General features: G+C 34.4%; 1 protein-coding gene across 2 annotated transcripts in view; it reads right to left on the bottom strand.

The window, feature by feature from the left end:
- WWC2 (WW and C2 domain containing 2) overlaps positions 1-22,773 on the bottom strand; it is a 222,515-nt gene that overhangs the window by 47,053 nt on the left and 152,689 nt on the right. For both annotated transcript variants that reach the window (XM_031941982.1, XM_031941983.1), the window contains exons 10-14: positions 20,054-20,143; positions 17,032-17,657; positions 8,056-8,185; positions 6,522-6,602; positions 6,261-6,347 (exon numbers count right to left, since the gene is read on the bottom strand). In XM_031941982.1, the coding sequence (XP_031797842.1) occupies positions 6,261-6,347; positions 6,522-6,602; positions 8,056-8,185; positions 17,032-17,657; positions 20,054-20,143 (1,014 nt within the window). The remainder of the gene's footprint in view (positions 1-6,260; positions 6,348-6,521; positions 6,603-8,055; positions 8,186-17,031; positions 17,658-20,053; positions 20,144-22,773) is intronic.

The raw sequence follows: 22,773 nt of genomic DNA, 5'->3' as shown, positions 1-22,773 counted from the left end.
ATCTTCTGGACGTCCTTCAAGTTCCAGTTAAAATCCCACGGTGGCTTTATCAAGAAGCTGTCCCTGATCCCTCTGAATAAAAGTACCAGCCTTTTGTTGGGCAGCTAGATGGCAATGCCAGCAGATAGAATGCCAGCCTGAAGATTCATGTTGCTGAGTAAAAACCTAGCCTCAGACACTTACTACCTCCATGAGCCTGGGTAAGTCATTACTTAACCCTATTTGTTTCAGTTTTCTCACTTGTAAAATGAGCTGGAGAAGGAAATGGCAAACCACTCCAGTATCTTTGCCAAGAAAACCCCAAATGAGGTCACAAAAAATTAGACACAGGTGAAAAAGACTAAACAACAACAAATCTGTTGATTATCTTCAATTTATTCTGAACTTAATTTTCCTCTATACAGTCATTTATTTGCATGTTGCCTCCCCCATTTTGCTCCTTGAGAGAGGCTGTTTTTTTGCTCTTTTCTGTAACCCTAAAGCTTAGCATAGCATCTGGTACCCAGTAGATGTTTAGTGCTTACTGACTGTCCCCAAGGAAGTCACATCTAGCTCCAAGCATAGTCTTAATAAGAATAATTTTCTATACTTACTTCATCTATTGCCGTTTCAGATTCCTATGGCATTCAACATCTTATTAGAAGTCATCATTAATTCCTTGTATTATATGTCACTAAAATGTAACCCTTGGCAAAAATTCCTCTGGCATCAATAAAATAGATTTTCATTTAAGATCCTGGCCTGACAAAGCAGAAGAACATAGAGAATAGTATAGATAGAGGGTTGTAAGGAGCTCTAAAAAAATTTCTTTCAGGCCCAAAAGAGTTCTTAGGTGAAAAGACAGTGGAATATGAGGCTAATGTTCTGTTGGAAATCAAAGTGAAATAGTTCAAAATAAAGGAGATAAAAGGAAGAATCAAAGATGATCAAATGTCAGTTGACATAAATGAATATTCTTCATGATGAAGACTATCAGCTCTGCCAGAGATCAGCAACATTTGAAATGATGACTCAAACCCAGAAGTGGCCTTTTCAAAGGAATGACTTAGAAAAATCATATTAATTTGCCTAAAAATAACAATAATCTATTTGGCACATTGCCCTAGATCAAGAATAAGGAAAATTTGATTGAATAAGAAAAGGAACCTTTTAATTTTTCATTAAAGAAAGAGTTGGATTCACTCCAGGGAACAGGTTAAACTGAAAATTTTAAATCTTTTCACCAAGAACAATGTCTCACATTTTGAGATTCTTCATTTTCCCAATTGTCACTCAGTTGGGGAGAAGCACTAAAATCCTCCCAAAGACTTCCTTTATAAAGGACTTAAAACTTCCTGGCAACTCCTCTTAGCCTGAGTTTTTTGCTTGGATTTGACTCCAAGGAACAAGAAGCCCTGTACTAGGGGGCCTTTAGTGTCACTTTCCTCTCTACTTTCCTACTTTCTTTTGTATGTTGTCTTCCTCCACTACATTGTAAGCTCTTTGAGAGCAAGGGCCATAATTTTTTTCTTATCTTTATCTCCGATTCTTAGCGCCTCGTAGATGTTTAATAAATTTTTAATGAATTAAACAGAGCTGAATTAGGATTACAAACACATAAGTAAATTTAACAAAAACTACAAGGACTACAATATCTTTTTTCCCCTTTGTATTCCTTGCATAATGACTGCCATGTAGCTGGAAGTTAAATAACTGTTTGATACTATTTTCACCCTTTTTTTGTTTGCTTTTTCTTTCTTGTGATTTTTCCCTTTTTGTTGTTATTTTTCTTTTATAACATAACAAATGTGGAAATAAGTTTAAGATGATTGCATATTTATGAGCTACTGTCTTGGGAAGTGGGGAGGTAAAAGAAGGAAGGAGAAAAAAATCTGCAATACAAAATCTTACAAATGAATGTTGAAAATTATCTTTACGTGTTGGAGAAATACAATACTATTGAGGAAAAAAAGGAAAGCAATAACTGCTTGCTAAATTGTATTCACATGTGGAGAGTATGAAGGTTTGATAAGCACTTTCCAAACCCACAATTCTGTAAGGCTGGTGGTACAACTTTCATAGGGATGTAAAGTTATGTAACCTGCCCATGGTTACATAAGTAATTTCTGAGATAGGATCAAATACAGGTAACCTAACTCCAAGTTCATCATTCTACTAGGCTGCTTCTAAGAGTAAAATAAGAGTACTTAAAAAATACTTTTAAGTTTTTTTTTTAATTTATATTTTTTGTTTTTATATTGCCTACTTTATTGCTATATCCTTTCCCATTTTTGCTGCCAGGGAGCCATCCCAAAGGGAAAAAAATTTTTTTTCAATTTAATTTTAATTCAATTTTTTTCAATTTAAATATTTTAAAATAAAATCCTATTTAACAGACTAGCATAATTCATCCAAGAAATCATTCATAATAGCCAAGCTAGATGTTTGCCAACAATATAAGGATGGAACATTAGGAAAACAATCAACACAATTTATCATTAATAAAAAGAAAAATGTCTGAAACCACATCATTATCATAACAAAAAAAAAAAATCACCCACCAAAAAACTAAACCTTTGACAACAATCACTAAAAATCCATATAAAATATGAATATGGAGGGTATATTTTTTAATGTTATAAAAGATATATATCTAAAACCAAAAGCAAGCATCATATAATAAATATGATATAAATAAATACTGGAGTAATATAAAGTGGTCCACTATTATTTGATAAAGTTGTGGAATTGGTGCATCTAATTGGTGCAATAGATAGTGTTGATCATGCAGTTAGAAGGACCGGAGTTCAAATTTGACCTCATATATTTACTAGTTTTATGATTCTAGGCAAGTCACTCAATCCTGTTTGCCTTAGTTTCCTCATCTGTCAAATGAACTGGAGAAGGAATAGCGCGCCACTCTACCATATCTTTGCAAAAAATACCTTAAATGGAGTCATGGAGTCAGACATAAGTGAAAACACCTGAACAAAATAGAAATGCTAGCAATAAAACAAAAGAAAGGAGGAGATAAAATTATCCCTTTTTGCTAATGAAAATGAAGGTATATTTAGAAAATCCTACAGAATTAGCAAAGAGATTAGTAGAGGAAATTAATAACTAATAAATTTAAAGGCTACAAATAAATCCTCAAAAATCAATAACAAAAGTGACCAAAGAAGAACTAAAGATCATTCTTGATCACAAAATAGAAAATTTTGATTATATCAAGTTAAAAAGCTTTTATACAAATAAAACTAATGCAAACAAGATTAGAAGGGAAGCAATAAACTGGGAAAACATTTTTACAATTAAAGGTTCTGATAAAGGCCTCATTTCCAAAATATATAGAGAACTGACTCGAATTTATAAGAAATCAAGCCATTCTCCAATTGATAAATGATCAAAGGATATGAACAGACAATTTTCAGATGAAGAAATTGAAACCATTTCTACTCATATGAAAAGGTGCTCCAAATCATTATTGATCAGAGAAATGCAAATTAAGACAATTCTAAGATACCAAACCACATCTGTCAGATTGGCCAAGATGATAGGAAAAGATAATCATGTATGTTGATGAGGCTATAGGAAAACTGGGACACTGATGGAGTTAGTGGAGTTGTGAACAAATCCAGCCATTCTGGAGAGCAATTTGGAACTATGCTCAAAAAGTTATCAAACTGTGCATACCCTTTGATCCAGCAGTGTTACTACTGGACTTATATCCCAAAGAGACCTTAAAGAAGGGAAAAGGACCTGTATGTGCAAGACTGTTTGTGGCAGCCCTTTTTGTAGTGGCTAGAAACTGGAAAATGAATGGAGGCCCATCAATTGGAGAATGGCTGAATAAACTGTGGTATATGAATAATATGGAATATTATTGTTTGTTTGTTTGTTTGTTTTTTTATTTAATAGCCTTTTATTTACAGGATATATGCATGGGTAACTTTACAGCATTAACAATTGCCAAACCTCTTGTTCCAATTTTTCACCTCTTACCCCCCACCTCTTACCCCCCCACCCCCTCCCCTAGATGGCAGGATGACCAGTAGATGTTAAATATATTAAAATATAAATTAGATACACAATAAGTATACATGACCGAAACGTTATTTTGCTGTACAAAAAGAATCAGACTCTGAAATATTGTACAATTAGCTTGTGAAGGAAATCAAAAATGCAGGTGTGCATAAATATAGGGATTGGGAATTCAATGTAATGGTTTTTAGTCATCTCCCAGAGTTCTTTTTCTGGGCATAGCTGGTTCACTTCATTACTGCTCCATTGGAAATGATTTGGTTGATCTCGTTGCTGAGGATGGCCTGGTCCATCAGAACTGGTCATCATATAGTATTGTTGTTGAAGTATATAATGATGGAATATTATTGTTTGATAAGAAATGACCAGCAGGATGAATAAAGAGAGGCTTGGAGAGACTTACATGAACTGATGCTAAGTGAAATGAGCAGAACCAGGAGATCATTATATACACTGTATGATGATGTATTTTGATGGAAGTGGATCTCTTCAACAATGTGAAGATCCAATTCAGTTCCAACTGATCAATGATGGACAGAATCAGCTACACCCAGAGATAGAACACTGGGAAATGAATGTGGACTACTTGCATTTTTGTTTTTCTTCCCAGGTTATTTTTACCTTCTGAATCTGATTTTTTTTGTGCAACAAGAGAACTGCATGGATGTATACACATATATTGTATTTAAGATATACTTTAACATGTTTATCATGTATGAAACTGCTGGAGAGAGGGAAGGGAAAAGTCGGAACAGAAATAAGTGCAAGAGACAATGTTGAAAAATTACCCATGCACATATTCTGTCAATAAAAAGCCCTAACAAAAAAAAAAGGAAGAAAAGTAGTTGAATTTTTAAAAAATCTTTTTTTTAAGTTTCCCAGATAAGTGTTTGATATTATATGTTTATATGTCTGTACGTATATGTAGATACATACACATAATTAGTAGACATACAGAAGACTAAAAACCCTTCCTCAATAGATAGTCAAAGACTAGGAACACATAGTTCTCAAAAGTAGATTGCAAACTATTAACCCATGAAAGAATGTTCTAGATCACTAATAATGAAAGAAATATATGTAAGAACAATACTGAGCTTTCACCTCAGACCCAGAAAATTGGCAAAGATAACAAAAGAAAAAGATAGTCAATGTTGTAGGATGTTTGGAAAGAGAAGCATTAGTGAATGCCTTGTTGGTGGAGCTTTCAATTTAGTACAATTCTTTGGAAAGCAATTTGGAACTGCAAATGAAGTGTCTAAATGACCATATTCTTTGATCTGGAGATTCTACTGCTAGGCATTTATCTCAGGAAGATCACTGTTGAAAAGAAAAGCCCCAAATATAACAAAATATAGAAGCATTTTTTCATTGCAGTAAAGAATTGTAAACAAAGTGGATGCTGTATAATTGTGGCACATGGATGTAATGGAATATTACTGTGCTGTAAGAAAAAAGAAATAGGAAGAATTCAGAGAAGCATGGGGGGACTTAGATGTGCTAAAATAAAATTAAATAATCAGAGGTAAACAAACACTATACATAGCTACAAAATGTAAACGGGAAGAACAACTGCCACAAATAAATGAAAATGAAAGTTGCAATATGACAGAGATGGTTAAGCTTGGCTCCAAAGAACAGATATGAAAAGATACTCAGAGGTGTGGGCCAGGTAGGAGGATGGGGAAGATCAAGTCCCCAAATATAAAATCCTTATATGTGATTAGATTTTTTTTCAATATATTAATAAGTTTTATTGTCTTTTTCTTTTAAAAGAGTCTTTATTGTACAGAATCTAGAATGGGAAGGAATGGGGTAGAGGGAGAAGCCTGCATGATGTAAAAAGAGATCATGATAAAACATTTTTAAATGTCTTATATTTCTATATACTTTGGTGTTGAATTGAAACAGTTGACCTTATTATTCCTTAACCACCGCTTCATTTTGCTAAATTGTTCTCCTCCAACACAATAAACTCTAGGGTTAAATGAACACAATTAAAATACATTAACCTCTGCCTCAGGATAATTTTAAGCTGCTCAAGTTATGTGCAAATTCTTACATTTTAGTGGCTACTCTTTTCTGCCTCCTGATGGTCAAGTGTGAGCCCATGGGTTCATGGGGGCCCACCTCGAGGGTCTGATGAGGGGGTCTATGTTATAATGTTATAATGATGAGAATCCATGTAATACTAAATTTTTTTTTTTAAACTACATTTAGCATCAATGATTTTCACTTACACTTTTGAGCTCTGAGATATGGAAAGGACATGAAGGTTTCGAAGTTGTACTACAATCACCATTAAACTGGAACTCTTAGCATCATATCTGCCAAAATGAAAAGACATTTAAAAATAAAGCATCATATTAGGTCACTCATCACTAAATTAGAATATAATGTAAAAAACTTTGTAAATGTGCAAGTGTTAAGATAAATATATTATTAATACTGTCATTATAAAAGAGCTATTCCACTCCCCCGCAACTTGCAATTTTCTTTACCTTAGTCCTATCTGCACTTGAGCAGTCTCTAGAATCAAAGAATCATCTTCACAATAGAGAATATCCTCAATGTCACCAGGTCTAGAAGAAAAAAGGCAAGTAATTTGAAAAATAATTATTACCTAGTACTATATATCATGTAACTGGATTGGTTATTGCTTTTAAAAGAGAAGTTAGGAGAGCTCTTTGAACATGCAGGGATGCTTGTTCCTTGTTCTTTTGGTTGTCTGAATACGCTTTTAAAAGGGTTTGATATTATTCCTTGGGGTGAGAGAGGGGAGAGAAAGGGTATTTTTGAAGGATTTGCTTGACTTCAGAATACTAAAGATAAATCCCACCAAACACAGGTTTGGAGATGAAGGAGATGGATGAGAAATCAAGGAATGTGATAAACAACTTTCATATGATTAAGAGCCTCTATCTAAGTCCTACTCTGATGTCTCATTGTGGTGGGGCAACGAACCCAGGCTTTCAGACAAAAGCTGGGCTAGAGCAACATCAGATTTATGAAGATATACATTCATCAATGCCATTCAACTTCAAGCCAATAATGGCTCCTTTAAGGTAGATCTCTATCAGTGGACAGAGATCTGGGTCTAGAGCCAGGAAGATGAGTTCAAATCCAAATCTGTAAGTCACTTTAATCCACTACAGTTATTTTTATCAAGAAAACCCAGTGGATGGCATTGGTTTGTTACGGTCCACAGGATCATGAAGAGTCAGAGACAACTGAACAATGGAACATCAATGGCTCCTTCACAAACTGTTTAAAAATCTACCTACCTAAATATGAGAAGACTCCACGCCAATTATAACTCAAGTATAGTAACTCTCAAAGACATGTTTAAAATGACAGAGGAGCTTTTACCCATATGGACAACAGTACAGATCTTTGAAATCTATATTCTAATATACAAAGTATATTGATACTTTGTCTGCCCGCATGTAAAGGTACATAGTATAATAAATATATATTGACTTAAATAAGAGTGGTCAAGAAACATAGGACACTCAAGAAATGGCTATACTTTGGATAGATAGCTGGGGGTTCTTGTATGGCTACTCATCTTATGAATTCCTAGACAAATCAAACAAGAATTATCTATCTAGCATATACATGATATAAATCACTTACAAAGTCGTTCAAAAAATGAAAATATAATCATGTTCAAGGCTCATTCAACATTTTCTGTTGTGGAAAGTAAAACACAGCACTAGTAGTCATGACAAGCTAATTAATAACATCTCCCTATTCATTAAAATGAGATTTTTGGCTACAATATTTCTTTTTTCCTGTACTTTAAAATAATTTTGTTTGCATTACATGCAAAAACAATTTTTAACACTTGTGTTTGTTTTCTTTTTAATTTTAATTTCCCAACTCTTAGCCACAACAATTCTTTAATCATCAAAATTTAAAAAAGAAATTCAGACTAATAAGTTTAGCATATCAGTAGAACCATCATATTTGAAACTGCATATACTATTATGAATGAGATACATTTAGTTAATGATCACTACTAGTGAAACCTACTGTTTTACTGATGCTTCATAGACACCACTGTCTCCAGCCACAGACTCGTCAGACACAGCAGCAGACACACAGGCTGTTTTCTCCTCAAGTAAGTGGCCTACTATCCTCCTTGGTAATTGCTCTTCAATACCTAAGATGTTAGAGTGAGATCAACAATAAGAAATTTTTATTAGGAAAAGCTTGGCTCATGGGCAGACCTGAGCATCATTAGATATTAATAACCAAATAATCAATAATCAAGAGATAACAAAATAGATAATCAAAAGATATGGAAGTTACAAGATACTTTGTTTAAAAGGTTACTTAAATACCACAAATACAACTAAGTTATATAAATTATCAAAAAGTGAGAGCTCCAAATAAATGAATTCCAAGATGACTGCAGGCGATAGCAACAATACCTAGTACTGAGATAGCACTTTAGTGTTTGGAAAAAGCTTTATAAAGTATCTTATCTTAACATCACAGCATCCTCTAAAATAATGTTATTATTATCCCCATTTTTAGATGAAAAAAAATTGAGGCTGAGGGGTTAAATGGCTTGCCCACAATCATACAAATAATATCTGAGGCAGCATTTGAACTTGAGTCTTCCTGACTCTTAAGTCTAGAGCTCCATACACTGCACCACTACGTCACCTAAACTCGAACTTCTAAAACTCTGCATTGTGATTCCATATAGGTCTTGTAACTGAATGTGGGAGTTGCAAAATTATGATTTATTATCAGTAAATGTTTGGTTTGTATACCATTTTGATATATCTATATAACCAGGGTCATGTAAAAATTTCCCAGGCAAAAAGGGTTTGCAAGTGGAAAAAGTTTAAGAAACCCTGATCTAGACTAATTTACTTCCCTTCTCTGGCCCTCAGTGTCCCTATTTCATAAAATGAAAGGATGCAACAGGAAAGTTTCTGACTGTAGCAATGACAACAAAAAATTCACAACTGCATTAATTCATTATAATAAAAAATGGGGGGAAAATTTCCACCTGCCTTGAAGTTTAGGAAATAGTTGAAGAGACTTATTAATGGAACAATACTGTCATGTTATAAGGAATTAAAAAAAGGAAGTTAGATGGCACAGTGCATAGAACTATGGATCTGAAGTCAGAAAGATGAGAGTTCAAATCTGCTCACACTTAGTAGCTATGTGATCGTAGGCAAGTCACTTCACCCTGTTCACCTCAGTTTCCTCATTTTTCAAATGAGCTGGAGAAGGAAATAACAAACCATTCTACTATTTTTGCCACGATAATCCCAAATGGCATCATAAAGAGTCAGATACAACTGAAAAACAATTGAAAGAGGAATTCCAAATGTGAAGAATTTATAACCACTCAGAAAAATTGTGATGTGAAGTATAGAATGCAGATTCAGAAGAAAATATATACACAACTGTATTATGTACATAAAGTTAAAAAGAAGTACAATTCAGGTCAAAGATAAAAGACAATGTTGATACCTTACTATATTATTTCTTTCGGCTAATAATTGAGAAGGAAAGCAGAATATACTCTCAGTTGAAAACAAGTTTTAAAAGGAAATTTTAACTGCTTTAAGGGATTTTAGTTTCTAGGGTAGTTTGGAGGGAGCTACTAGTTGGGAAACGTTTACTGTATTAAAAAAAAATCAAAATAATTTTTAAAAATTGGACTAGAGTGTCTAGGGGGAGTTTTATTTTTAGTCGCAGGATACCATCTTTCTATTTGACATGAAATAGTTTGTTGAGAGGAAAGACTATAGAATATATCACGGTATTTTCAAATCCTATGATTCCTTAGCTCCCCTTTCAAACACCTGTATAGTTTCACCTTATATCTTACATGGGGACTCAGAAACTATTTGTCTACTTTGAGAATTGGCAATAATACCTCTATAATATAGAAATTCTGTTTATTCAACATTAAGAAGAAAGGTTGCCATCTGTTTTGCTTCTTTCCTTTCCAAATTTACCATCTTTATTGCCATCCCACTTACTAAAAATAAAAAAAAACCCCACAAACCAATTACTACCTTTTGACTTACAAGAATTCCTAATACAGTTGGTACCATTTAAAAAAAAATTGTGCTATTGAATCTTTAGCACTATATAGCACTTAACTTTTATCTCTACCTTATATTCCTACATAAGCATCCTGCCAGGAGCAAGGAACATTCATTTAAAGCTAGGTTCTGAACTGTAATAAGGCAAAAGCCTGTGGAGTTCTTTCATCTTTCCGCGAGTGAGCATCCGTATTGGTATGCATTACGCCCCCCTTCTGAGTCATGACTTTACATCTTGTTAAGATGTTTAAGTTTTAAGGCTTCCGATTACTGGATTGATTGCTGCATTTTTCCTTTTATTTCTGGCAGTGGGGATGCTTTTTTTCCTTGAAGATGAAGTGCCTTCTCCCCACCAACCCCCCTTGGTGAAGGGGTGAAGGTGATGGCATGATTTATTGATTACCCCGAGGAATAACCATGGCAGTATGAAACTGACTTTGACAATGACAGAGATTGACAGTGGAAGGCTTTACAGCTATTCCAACTTCCACAGGGCAGCCTAGAAAAGTCTTGAGTACCAAGCAGATAAGCAGTCTAATAGTTAAACTCAGTTTAACATTTAACCCAAGAAGCACTCAAAAGCCAAAGAGCAGCCTCTTGTGACCACCTTGGTTTGCCCTGTTATCCCAGTACATCCTAGCTCCAACATTCTTCACCTGGAAATTTCCTCCTGGGCCCTTCTGGGAGGCCAACTACCCCTACATTTAAATCAGGATGGCCTCTCAATATACCAAGCATGGAGGCTTTTGAAAGCAAGGTTCTAACCTTGCTCATCTATTGGGACAGTTTTCTCTCCAAGGTCACTAATAATTTCCTTATGTTAAAGATAATGGGCCTTTTTTTTTTTTAATCTTGCATTCATCTCTTTGACATACGTAGCCCTGTTCCCAAATTTACCCTGACAATTTTCTAGAGCCTTAGTCTTTAATCTCTAACTTCAATCTACTTTACCTAGATTTCTTCCTGTCATCTGTTTAAAACTGAACCCATATTTTTATTAATTCCTTCCCCTCCCAATAAAACCAAGTCTGCCTAACATCTCTAATTCCTGTTAATGTGAATTCCAGCACATCAAGATTCTTAACATAGGAAGCATTTCTAGCTTTTCTGCCTCCTGACTCCAAGGCTAATTACACAACTCCTGTTCATTCTAACACACAATTTCTCTCTAGTATTTGTCGTATTCTCTCTTTTCAAATTATAATCACCCTAGTTCAAGCTTATATTTCTTAACATCTGGACATCTGTAATAACTTCCTATCTGGCCTTTCTACCTTCCTACTGGTCCATATCTTCTCCAATACTTCACACTGCTGGGTGAATAATCATTCTAACATACTACTGTGGTCAAGTCAATTCTCAACTCAAAAAAACTCTCAATAGCTCCCCAGTGCTTTCTGAATAAAGTCTACTTCTACCATTAAAAGGCCATTAAATTAAAATGCCATTAAAAGGCATCTACCATCTTCCTGCAAACTACCTTTTGAGTCAAATTATATGCTATTAATCCCTCGTGTAAATTCTGCTTTTTAGCTTTTTAACTATTTTCTTGGTTCTTTAGTCCACATTCCCTTTTAATGCTGAATGTGCCATTGTTCTCATGGTCCCCCCATAGTTGATACAGACTCCCCCTTATTTATTTCCTCATAATGAGGTTTCTCTCTTCAAAGACCAATTTAACTTCCATTTCCTCCATGATGCCAGTCAGGAAATTCAAGTTTAAATTCTGGTGCTCCCATTTAAAATCTAATGTAATTCATTCATTTCAATCATGTCCGACTGATCCCATTTCAGAGTTTTCTTGAAAAGGATACTAGTGGTTTGCCATTTTCTTCTCTAACTCATTTTACAGATGAGGGAAACTGAGGTAGGCAGGGTTAAATGACTTGTCCAGGGTCACACAGCTAGTAAGCATCTGACGCTACATCTGAATTCAGGAAAATGAGTTTTTCTGACTTCAGGCCTTCTACTCTATCCACTGTGCCAACTAGCTGCCCCCCAAATCTAATGTAATTCTGAAGAGTCACTTCATTTCTTTGGTCCTCAGCTTTCTCATCTATAAAATGGGGTGGTTAGGTTAAATGTTTCTAAGGTTCCTATTCACTCTAAATTCTGTCATGTGATCCTTCCTTTCTCAAAGTTCCCAGTGTTCTTTCCTAAACCTCTTCTTTGTACTTATCATACTTTCCCTCTAATCATTCCCTGCCTCCTCTGACAACAAAACAATAAGCAAAGAGACTCAGACATAAGCAAAAAGTAACACAGCTAGATGGCTAGCTAGATTTTTTTAAAAAGGCAATCAATAGATTTTCTGGATCCTCGCTAAGCCCCAGACATACTTCCTCCAATAAGAAATTGTAAACTTCCCGAGAGGAAAACTTGTTGACATCTTTAAATTTTTGTATAACACAAATTACTGTGCATCAAAGCACCAAATATGCATAGGAAGAACTGAAATGTTGAATTGATAGGTTGGATTGATAGACTCATGAAACAAACTCAACAGTTGTGTTCATAGGAGAGGTTGTTAGCTAAAGTTTATTTAGTTTGCAACCAAAGCTCTTGATTCTATTTTCACCAACCAACACTTTGTACTTGGCTTGCAACAAATACATGCTTTCAGCATGAAAATCACAATTTTGTCTGTAGAAAGTCAAGCACAAGGCAAAACACCTGAGGAACCAGGCACTTCCTTCCTCTTAATTGGGCAACATTTCCTCTGGTCTGCCTATAGGGACTACTCTCCTTTTCCAATTTTTCCCTTTCTTAAGCAAAGGTTATGGAAGGTTTTATATTTTTTAGTGGGCATGGAAGGCAAAAACATTTTTAAATTTGCAAATAGGTCATTTTGAAGAGAATGTGAAAGAAAAAGTCATGTAATACCCAGGCTTCTAAAAGTCCACAAGAAAAAGAAATGGCACTAAGAGATTTATTTTCTCTTTTCTTTTGTAAGTACTATAGGTAGTGAGTAGCTCATAGTGTTGGTTTTCAGTACCCAAAGTTTAAGTTCACCTTATATATTCTTATGTTAAAAAAAAAGGAAGCAAAATAAGTTTTATTTTCTCTGTTCCTGTTTGTCTTTGCAAAGTGTATTTCATTTCTCTATTACTAGAACCTTCATGTAAAGTTTTCTTAATGTCTAATTCACTTGTCTTGCTGGCCCATTATAGACTTCCTATTTTAATAATTAATAATAGGTGCTTATTATGTGCCAGGAACTGTGCTAAGCACATTACAATTATTATCTCATTTTATCTTCACAACAACCCTGGGAGTGAGGTGCTGTTATTATAGAAAGGAAACAAGGTAGACATAAGATTAAGTGATTTGCGAGGGTCACATAGGTAGTAAAAATCTGAGACTGGATTTGAACTCAGTTCTTCCTGACTCTTGGCCTGGTGCTCTATCCATTGCACCATCTGTGTTTGACATAAGCAAGTTAGTTGTTTGTAAAAAGAGATGATAATAATGATGATGATGATGATAACAGCTAACATTCCTATAGTGTCTACTATGCCAAGCACCATGCTAAATTACAAATATATAATTTGTATAGACATATAGACAGATATTTATATCTATACATATCTTTACCCACACATAAGTATGCACACATATCTATACACATATATTAACAACATACACACACACACACATATCTATATATTTATACACAGATACACACACACACACACACAAATATATAATTTGATCTTCACAACAACATGGGCAGAAAGTGCTATAATAACTCCCATTTTATAGTAGAGGCTGCTGAGGCAGAGGTTAAAAGACTTGCCCAAAATCATATAGCTTAATGAGTGTCTGAGGTTGGATTTGAATTCAGGCCTTTGATTCCTAATGTTCTTTTTTTTTTTTAAATTTAATCCCCCCCCCCCCCCAAGTTCTTTCTAGTATATCACCTAAGTCTTACTTACTCAAGGATCTTATTCTACCAAGGAGAAGGCATTTTATAAACAAGAGTTTATAGACTAGAGCCCTAGACTATGATGGTGGCCAAAATGCATCTTAGTTGTCTAAGAGTTGTTAAGAGTTTTCAGTGATGACCTACTCTCAGATGAAGGAGGAGATCCTGAGATCTTGAAGGTCTGAAGAGGTAGAAAAAGTTGGTCCAATGGACAGAGCACCAGGCCAAGAGTCAGGAAGAACTGAGTTCAAATCCAGCCTCAGATTTTTACTACCCGGTGACCCTCACAAATCACCTAATCTTATGTCTACCTTGTTTAGGTTTATTACAGGGAGGACAAGGGGTCAGAAGAGTGTGAATAGCCCCTGGTCTCTAGGTTTATTATGGTGCAGATTGGCAGATGAGCAAGTGATTATGGCTTGCTCCTGTTGCACCTGCCTAACCTCTGAGTAGCTATGAATGAGAAAAAGCACTGTTTATTAGTGCCAGCATATTTGTGCCAGAGTCAGCTGTCTTCAGAAGCTTCTGTATGGTCAGAGCACAGGGGGTCACACAATTAAGGGAAAAGGGCTTTTTAAAGTGCATTTTCCCACCCCTACCCCCACCCCCACCCCCACCCCCAATAGCTAACATTAATACAGTACTTTAAAGTTTGCAAAATGCATTACAAATACCTCACTTAATCTTTTAATTAAAAAAGAAAAGAAGAATAATTCTTTGTTAAACTGTACTAAAATGGGAAGTTGTAAGAATCAACATCATACTCCACCTCCTACTGTCATGGGGAGATGAAGCAAGCCCATGTAGTAGATAAAGAGGCTGAGGTTGAATCTAGCCTCAAAGGCTTATTAGCAGAATGACCCTAGGTAAGTCTGTTAATTTCTCTAGGCCTTGGTTTGGTCATTTGTTAGGGATTGAATTCTTTGAGGTTCCCTACAGCTATAAATCAATACTCCAGTGAAGACTGGCCAGGGTAAGGAGAAAAAAAGGGTACCTTTAGGTCAAGAAAGGGAACCTGATGAATGGGTTGGTCTGGATCTGGGTAGAAACATTTGGGGAAATATTTTAAAATTTCTTAGCCAACTTGTGAAGAGAAAGGGAGACCTTGCAGAAATATTTTAAGAATGTAAGAAGATACATAGAAAAATACCTAGAATTTTTAGCTCTTTTGCTAAGGGAAAAGGGGACCTTGCAGTAATATTTTGGGAATGTAAGATGATATAAGGAAAAATAGCTAAAATTTTTAGCTATCTTGTTAAGGGAAAGGGGGACTTGCTGAAATACTTTGAGAATGTAAGAATATGTATGGAAAAATAGCTAAAATTCTTAGCTATCTTGTTAAGGGAAAAAGGGACCTTGCTGTAATATTTTGAGAACATAGCCAGGGGGGCCCCAATGTATGTCCCTGCTGACAGCCTTTCTGTCTCTCTTTTAAAAACAAACCCTAGAACAACAGATGAAAGGGAGGAAAAGAGGGGGCAAGCCAGAAACAGTTTGGGGCTCTTGTGGAGCAGAGGAGCCAGGGCAATACAGAGGAAGAAAGAAATAAGGAATATGCAGGTCAGGTGAAGCAAACTAGGGTGATGGATGGATGGGTCTGGATGTGGGAAAGAGCTGGCACCAGTGGGAGGGTTGATATGAGCAAAAAACTACCTATCAATTAGAGCTATTCAAAACTGGAACAAGCTTTCTCCAGGGGCAATAGGTCCCCCCCTTCACTAGAAATCTTCAAGTGAATACTGGATCTGCTTAGCAAAGTCAGATGGGTTCATCACCAGAAGGCTGATCATGGGGGTGACATTTTTAGGTCAGAGCATCTTAGAAAGGACTCTCATGTGTAGAAAAGAGGATCTACAGTAATGAAAGGGCCCCCACACCAATGCAATCACAGATCTTTTGGAGGACTGAAGAAAGATGAAATGAAGGACCTATGAAAAAGGAGGAAGATTACATAATTAACAGATATAAAAGTGCCTTTTGAAAAAACACCACAAAATACTTATTTTAAAAAAAGAACTCAAATTTTCTAAAGTATGGTAATATATGCTAATCTTTTTCATTAGCATATAAAATATGGAGGTTCTGGACATTATTCTGGTATTGAATAAGTTAATACTGTCTTCTATTATTATTATGTTTTTTTAAATCAAGCTGACTGTTAGTACACTACTGTGGTATACTATGATTATCCTGAAATATAATGTTCACTTTGATGGGGGGGACAATGTATCAAATACATCAAAACCTTTTCAGATCTACTAGAGGAGACAATTCTCCAATTCCTTCTACCTTTGAGCCCAAGTCAACCAGTCACAAGACACCAAAACTGTGAATTCTCTCCACTCTAGACTGTCAGTTACTATTGTGGCCAGAAGATGGCAGAGCAATACTGTACATGGGAAAAAAAAAAAAAAAAAAAACCACTACTTCTTTTCAGAGCTGATTTTACTTAAAAAAAAAAAAAAAAAAAGCCCCCTCAACCTTCCTTTTCAGAGCTGCTTTTATAACAAACAGGGGAACTTGGCATGAGACAAAAATAGTATCTGCACAGAATTCCCTAGGCATCTTAGACATTGAACCTGGTGCTAATTAGCTGATATGCTAATTGCGTTAGTTTTAATCTGTCTTAAGCCATCTTTTAAAAGTGAGCCCTTTTCTTTGCCATGCTATTTCTGACTCTAAATACATTTAAGAAATAGAAAATAAGGTACATAGACACTTTTCCTGCTATCTGTGATAATACTAATGGCACTTGGCTAGCCATAATTCAACTGCCATCCAAACCTGATGATTAAATCTGTCAAAAAGGAAAAGTGATTTTTTTTCCATAATAAAGAAAACACATTGCTGGGGTGCTAATAAAAATAAAATGCTTACCTCTGTCTACTAAATTAAAGTCAGGGGAGTAAACAGTAGGAAAAAAAGCATGACTTCCCTCTGAAGACACCATCCCTGCCCCCATGGAGCTGATAATACAGTAATTTTGTGGCATTGTTTTCCCTTTACCTGTTGTTCCTTCACGTAAGGGTGATAAAGACTGCCTTACACCGTCATTAATGTCTTTGTCCTCTGCAAGAGCCTGTGATGTTGCTCTTGCATCTGAATCCAGCAGCATCTGATTTTCAGTAAGACCAATGTCTGCAAAATGGCTAGTCAATTCACAGTCTTCAAAGTCTGTGGTGAGCTGGTGAAGAGGAGGATCCTGGGCAGAAATAGAAAAAGTACCTTCCAGAACTAGAGGAGAACCAGGAGGGGACAGGGAGGACAGGGAGGATCTGGAGGAGAGGGACGTCACAGATTTGGGCGGCTCAGTCAATTTTGGAGCATGGCCCGCTGCTGAGGATCCCGAGGAGTCACTGTAGCCCAGCTGGCTGTGGGACTTTACCACCTCATTTTCATGAATGGTGGTAATGGGTCCAGAAGGAATGTAACCACTTTTTTCTTGTAATAGAAAGTCCAGTTTATACTGATACTCCAAGTCTGGAATTTGATCCCCTTGGTTGTTATAATAGAGTTCGGTGGAACTGAGGGAATTGAGTGACCCTCTGCTAGAGGTGTTCAGAGACCCCCGACTGGATGCCAATGACCCCAGACTGCTCCCTGAAGACATGGACAAGGTACTGGCGGAGAGACTGAAACAAAACCAAACACAAAACACTTAAGAAATATAAAAATTTGAAAGATCTGGCAAATCTGACTATAATCTTTTCCTTTTCCAAATATCATCAGGAGAATGGATGTTATCCAAAAATAAAATGTTACTGGCTATCATTAGACTTTTCCACATTTAATTGTAAATTTATACTCTTGTGCTATGAATGTTTTAATCTATAATTATGTCGGGGCAGCTAAGTGGTGCAGTGGATAGAGCACCAGCCCTGAAGTCAAGAGGACCTGAGTTCAAATCTGGCCTGAGACACTTCTCCTGGCTGTGTGTGACCCTGGGCAAGTCACTTAACCCCAACTACCTCAGCAAAAAATAATAATAATAATAATAACATTAATTATGTGTTTTTCTAAATCTTAAAAAAAAAAAAAAATCCAAGACAATGTCCAAAAGGCTATAAAACTGTGCAAACCTTTTGATCCAGCAATGTCTCTGTGTCTGTATCCCAAAGACATGATTAAAAAAAAAAAAAAAAAAAGGAAAAAAGGAAAAAAGAACCTTTCAAACAAAAATGTTTGTAAGCAGCTTTTCTTATAGTGGCAAGGAACTAGAAACTGAGTGGATGCCCATCAATTGGGGAATGACTAAACAAAGTTGTAGTATATGAAGGCAAGGGAATATTATTGTTCTATAAGAAATGAGGAGCAGGTCATTGTCACTAACAAAAGCAAAGGCAGCAGCAGCATTATGACCATCTCACTTGCAAGGTCACATTCAAAGTTTGTTGAATGTAAGAACTGTTTCTGGCTTCTTTCTTTGAACTCCAGTATATATTACAATTCCCTGCACATAACTGATGTTTAATAAATGACCACTGAATTGAAATGCAAAGTAAAATAAAGCTATAAAAGAGATTTTTCCTAAAATGGAGATGTGACCACTTTGGCATTTCTCTTTCTAAATAAACTTAAATATCTCTCAGGAAAAAAATAAATGAATGAAAAAGAAAAGAAAAGAAAAGAAAAGAAAAGAAAAGGAAAGAAAAGAAAAGGAAAGAAAAGAAAAGGAAAGAAAGTAAGAAAGCAAAAAAGAAAGAAAGGAAAGGAATAAAGAAATGAGAGCAGATTGATTTCAGAAAGACCTACATGAACTGATGCTGAGTGAAATGAGCAGAACCAGGAGAATATTATATTCAATAACAACAAAATTGTGTTTTGATCAACTGTAATGGATTTGGTTCTTTTCAATAATAAGGTGACTCAAGGCAATTCTAATATACACAGTAAAGAAAATGCCATCTGCATTCAGAGTTCTCTATGGAAAGTGAATTGGATTGAAGCATAGTATTTTTACCTTTTTGTTTGCAATTTTTTTCTTTCTCATGTTTTCCCTTCCTTTTGGTCTGATTTTTCTTGCACTATATAACAAATATGGAAATGTTTAAAAGGATTGCACATATTTAACCTTTGCTTTGATGTTTTAAGGAGGGGGAAGTAAGGGAGAAATTTAGAACCCAAGGTTTTTCAAAAATCAATGTTAAAAACTATCTTTACTTGTATTTGGAAAAATAAAATACTACTAAAAGAATTCAAGGTCAAATGTAATGAATAAATATACTTGCTGGTATAGTTACCTCTGAAGCCACTATACAACTTTACAGCAAAAAAAAAAAAAAAAAAAAAAAAAAAAAAAAAAAAAAAAAAAAAAAAAAAAAGTGTGGGACAAGGAGAAAATATATTAAAATACAAAGTGTCCACTTTGATTATTTTGTTTCCAGGAACAATAAGTACTTGGAGATTTTCTTTTTTTTCTTTTTTTGTCTTTTTAAAAAAAGAACCATGAAGATGAATAATTTGAACTAAGGTTGTGTCATGTCTGTTTTTTTCTGTTCTCTTTGGGTAGATACATGTAAGGATTGTATCTTTAAACAATTACTATAAGGGAATATGGTACTAATTTTTTTTAAGGCAATTGCTCTGAAGCAGGAAAAGTCTTTTTCTAAGTAGTAAAGAATGCATTTGTAAAGCATAAAATATTCTTTATATTCCTAAAAATTACAGCAGGATATTCTGAGAATTGGTTGAAGAAGAACTTCTTTGCTCAAATTCAGAACATATTCACAACATGTGTGAATTTTTGATGATGAATGAATTGAATTGATGAATGAATTATGAATTTTTAATAAAAATACAGTTATGTAATTTTAAATCATCCCTATCTTAATACAAATATCTTATTTTTTTTAGCATGTCAGAGTAACTATAAAACATTTCCAACTAAAGAGCATAAAAAAGATGAAATGGAAGAAAACAAAGGGCAAATTCCAATTTGCCTGAGATGGAGCATAATCTGTCCTCCGCCCCGAAATGATAAAATGAGCTTTAGAGAACTCATGTGTAAGAACATGAAATGCAGGCTCACCTTTTAATCTGTGAATGCAAATAAGTAGTCAACTTTGTAGTTTCTTCAAGTCTTTTTAGCAGTGCCTTTTTTTTCTCTTCCAATTTGAGCCTAGAAAAATACAATAAAGAATAATTATTTTAAAATGTTTCAGTAAATGAATGAGGCTAAGCGGGTTAAGGAAAAATATGAGGTAAAGAAAATATTCCTATTATTATAATGTCTCAAAAACCTAGATTATAAACTCAGAGTGCCCAGAGACTATTCTGTCTTTTTTTCTTCTATCTCTCCAATGTATTTATCTTCTATGATATTTTCCATAGAAACAACATTCAATAATTTTAGAGAGAATAAAGTTGGAGAAAACAAAGTTAAGAAATGAGGAAATAATAGGAATAAATAAATAAGGAGAATTAAGCATATCCAGACTGAACAAAACAGACCCAAATAACTTCATTCTGATTTTAAAATCAAAATACAACCCAAATTGTCATTTTAAAATGGATTAATTATCGAATGATTTCAAACCACCAGGGATAGGAGAGAATAAAGACAGATAGAAAGCCTTACTAATATATGAAAACATATACTGTACAGATTTAATATTCAATTTCTGTATTTCACATTATAGAAATATTAAACTGTAATAATTAAATATTACAAATAGCCAGTCAATTTATTGTATTAAATTAGAATATAGAACTTTCATTTTAAGATTAATGAAAAAATTCTCAATCAAGAACAAAAATACTTATTATTTTAACCAGGCTGTAAATAAATCATGACATAAAGTTATTTTCAGTTTGACTATTTAGGGAAGAAGACATAAAAGTGACTGGTAGGTCAGTTCTACTTATAGCACATTACTTGTATCCATCATACAATACCTAAACAACAAAAGAGTTTGTGAATTTAAAATAAAGGATTATTTTACCGAGATAATTCTAGACTTAGAAAACAAGTCACCTTGAAATATATCAAACATGAGGAGTTTGTAAACTACCTAATGAAAAACTCGAATTGTATTTTCCTAATTCAACTAGACAAATATTTATTAGGGATCATAGGTAAAGCTTCCTTACAATGACCTAACATAGTGATGAGTAATAAATATAAAAATCAGCTCATTTTCTTTGAAGAAAAAAAATTCTCTCATTTCTAAACTCTTTGAAATATTATGTATGTTTTAGGTACTAGAGAAATATGCCCATATTTTATTTATAAGCATTTCCTTTGAAAGTGTCAACACCACAATCACTATTTTTTTAAAATCAAAAGTAATTCTTGGCATTTTTCTTTAATGTTTCAAGAGGTGTTAAATTTCTGTTTCATGGTTTTTCAAAGGTATGTTTTAGAAAGTATTGAAAGCAGGTGTTAAGGTGGCTGTTTATTTTAACGCAAAACTATAAACAAAAAACCAATGATGAGGGAAAAAGAATCAACAAAATAAGTAACAAAAATAAAGGTATTTAAAGGCCTGGGAAAAGCTAAGTAGTTGGCAAAATCTATGTCTTTTGAAAGAAACATTTTTAAATGAATTTTTAAAACAGAACTCACAAAAAGAATTCTATATCAAGGATATACTGAGAATTTAACTTTGCATTAAAAAGTGAAAATTTGTTATTTTTTAAAAATTGAGGCAAGTTGGTACTTTAGTCTTCTCTGACCATCTTGACCCAGAGGGCACCTCCATTTCTGAAGGTCTATTACAAGCAGTGCCTGAAAAATTCCCTTGGCAATTAATCATGCAATTTCCTGTGGCATCTTTTTTCAATTATGGTCTTGGATTGTCATTTAACACTTTTATTTAACTTTTCTGATGTCCCTATTTTGCCCCCTTTGTCAAAACTGGAAACTTCTTAAAAGTAAAGATTATATATTCCATTTGTTTATTATCCCCTTAGCCACCATCCTCCATCTGCCCACTGTCTGAAACAGTGATGTCCACAAGGTAGATAGTCCCAGTGTCTGTTGGCTGCATCTTTTTCTTTTAATAGCAAAAAGTATTCAAATTTTACTAGCTGAATCATAATTCTGTTTCAACTCTCAGAAATGAGACATTAAAATGGTTTTAAAAGTTAAAAAAAAATCAAAAGGCATCAACTTCTTCATAACTTCTTTAAAAAGAATTGAATGTCAAAATGGTAAGACAAATAAATTCATGGTAAATATCCTAAAATTCACAATGATATATTAAAGAAAGTTACTATAGGAGCCACTGTGGATCCTATGAAAAACCATTGTGTCTTAATACTTTCAGTAATACTATATGTGGCAGAAATGTAAAAACCAAATCATAAATTATCCATCTTTTCCCCATGAACAATTTTTTCACCTGATAATTTTCTAAAATGTAATTTGTTCCACTAGTCTTTCTTATTTCCTGAATAAGAAAAAGGTGATAAGGCATAGACTATGGTTGAGGATAACCCCAAAAAGGCACTTAATTTCTTGGTACTCCGAGATAGTCTCTAAGACAACACAAGCTGCAGAACAGAGTAAGTGTTGCTCTGAAACCACAGTTCTAAGTCCAGAAAATTTCCCCAATATACTCATTCACAAAATGGTGAACTCATTCTTTATTCTAAGATAGTAAGTGATGCAAAACTGACAAGGCAGTGTAGAGAACTCTCAAAGAGTAGAATTATATAATTCTACAGAGTGACTGCAAATTCACAGAGATTCACAAATTCACAAATTCACTGCAAATACCACTATTAGAGATGAAAAATGTTGTCATG

The sequence above is a fragment of the Sarcophilus harrisii genome, chromosome 6, assembly GCF_902635505.1.
Source record: "Sarcophilus harrisii chromosome 6, mSarHar1.11, whole genome shotgun sequence".
NCBI lineage: Eukaryota > Metazoa > Chordata > Mammalia > Dasyuromorphia > Dasyuridae > Sarcophilus > Sarcophilus harrisii.
The sequence above is the reverse complement of the archived record's forward strand: the minus strand, read 5'-3'. Positions and strand labels throughout refer to the sequence as shown.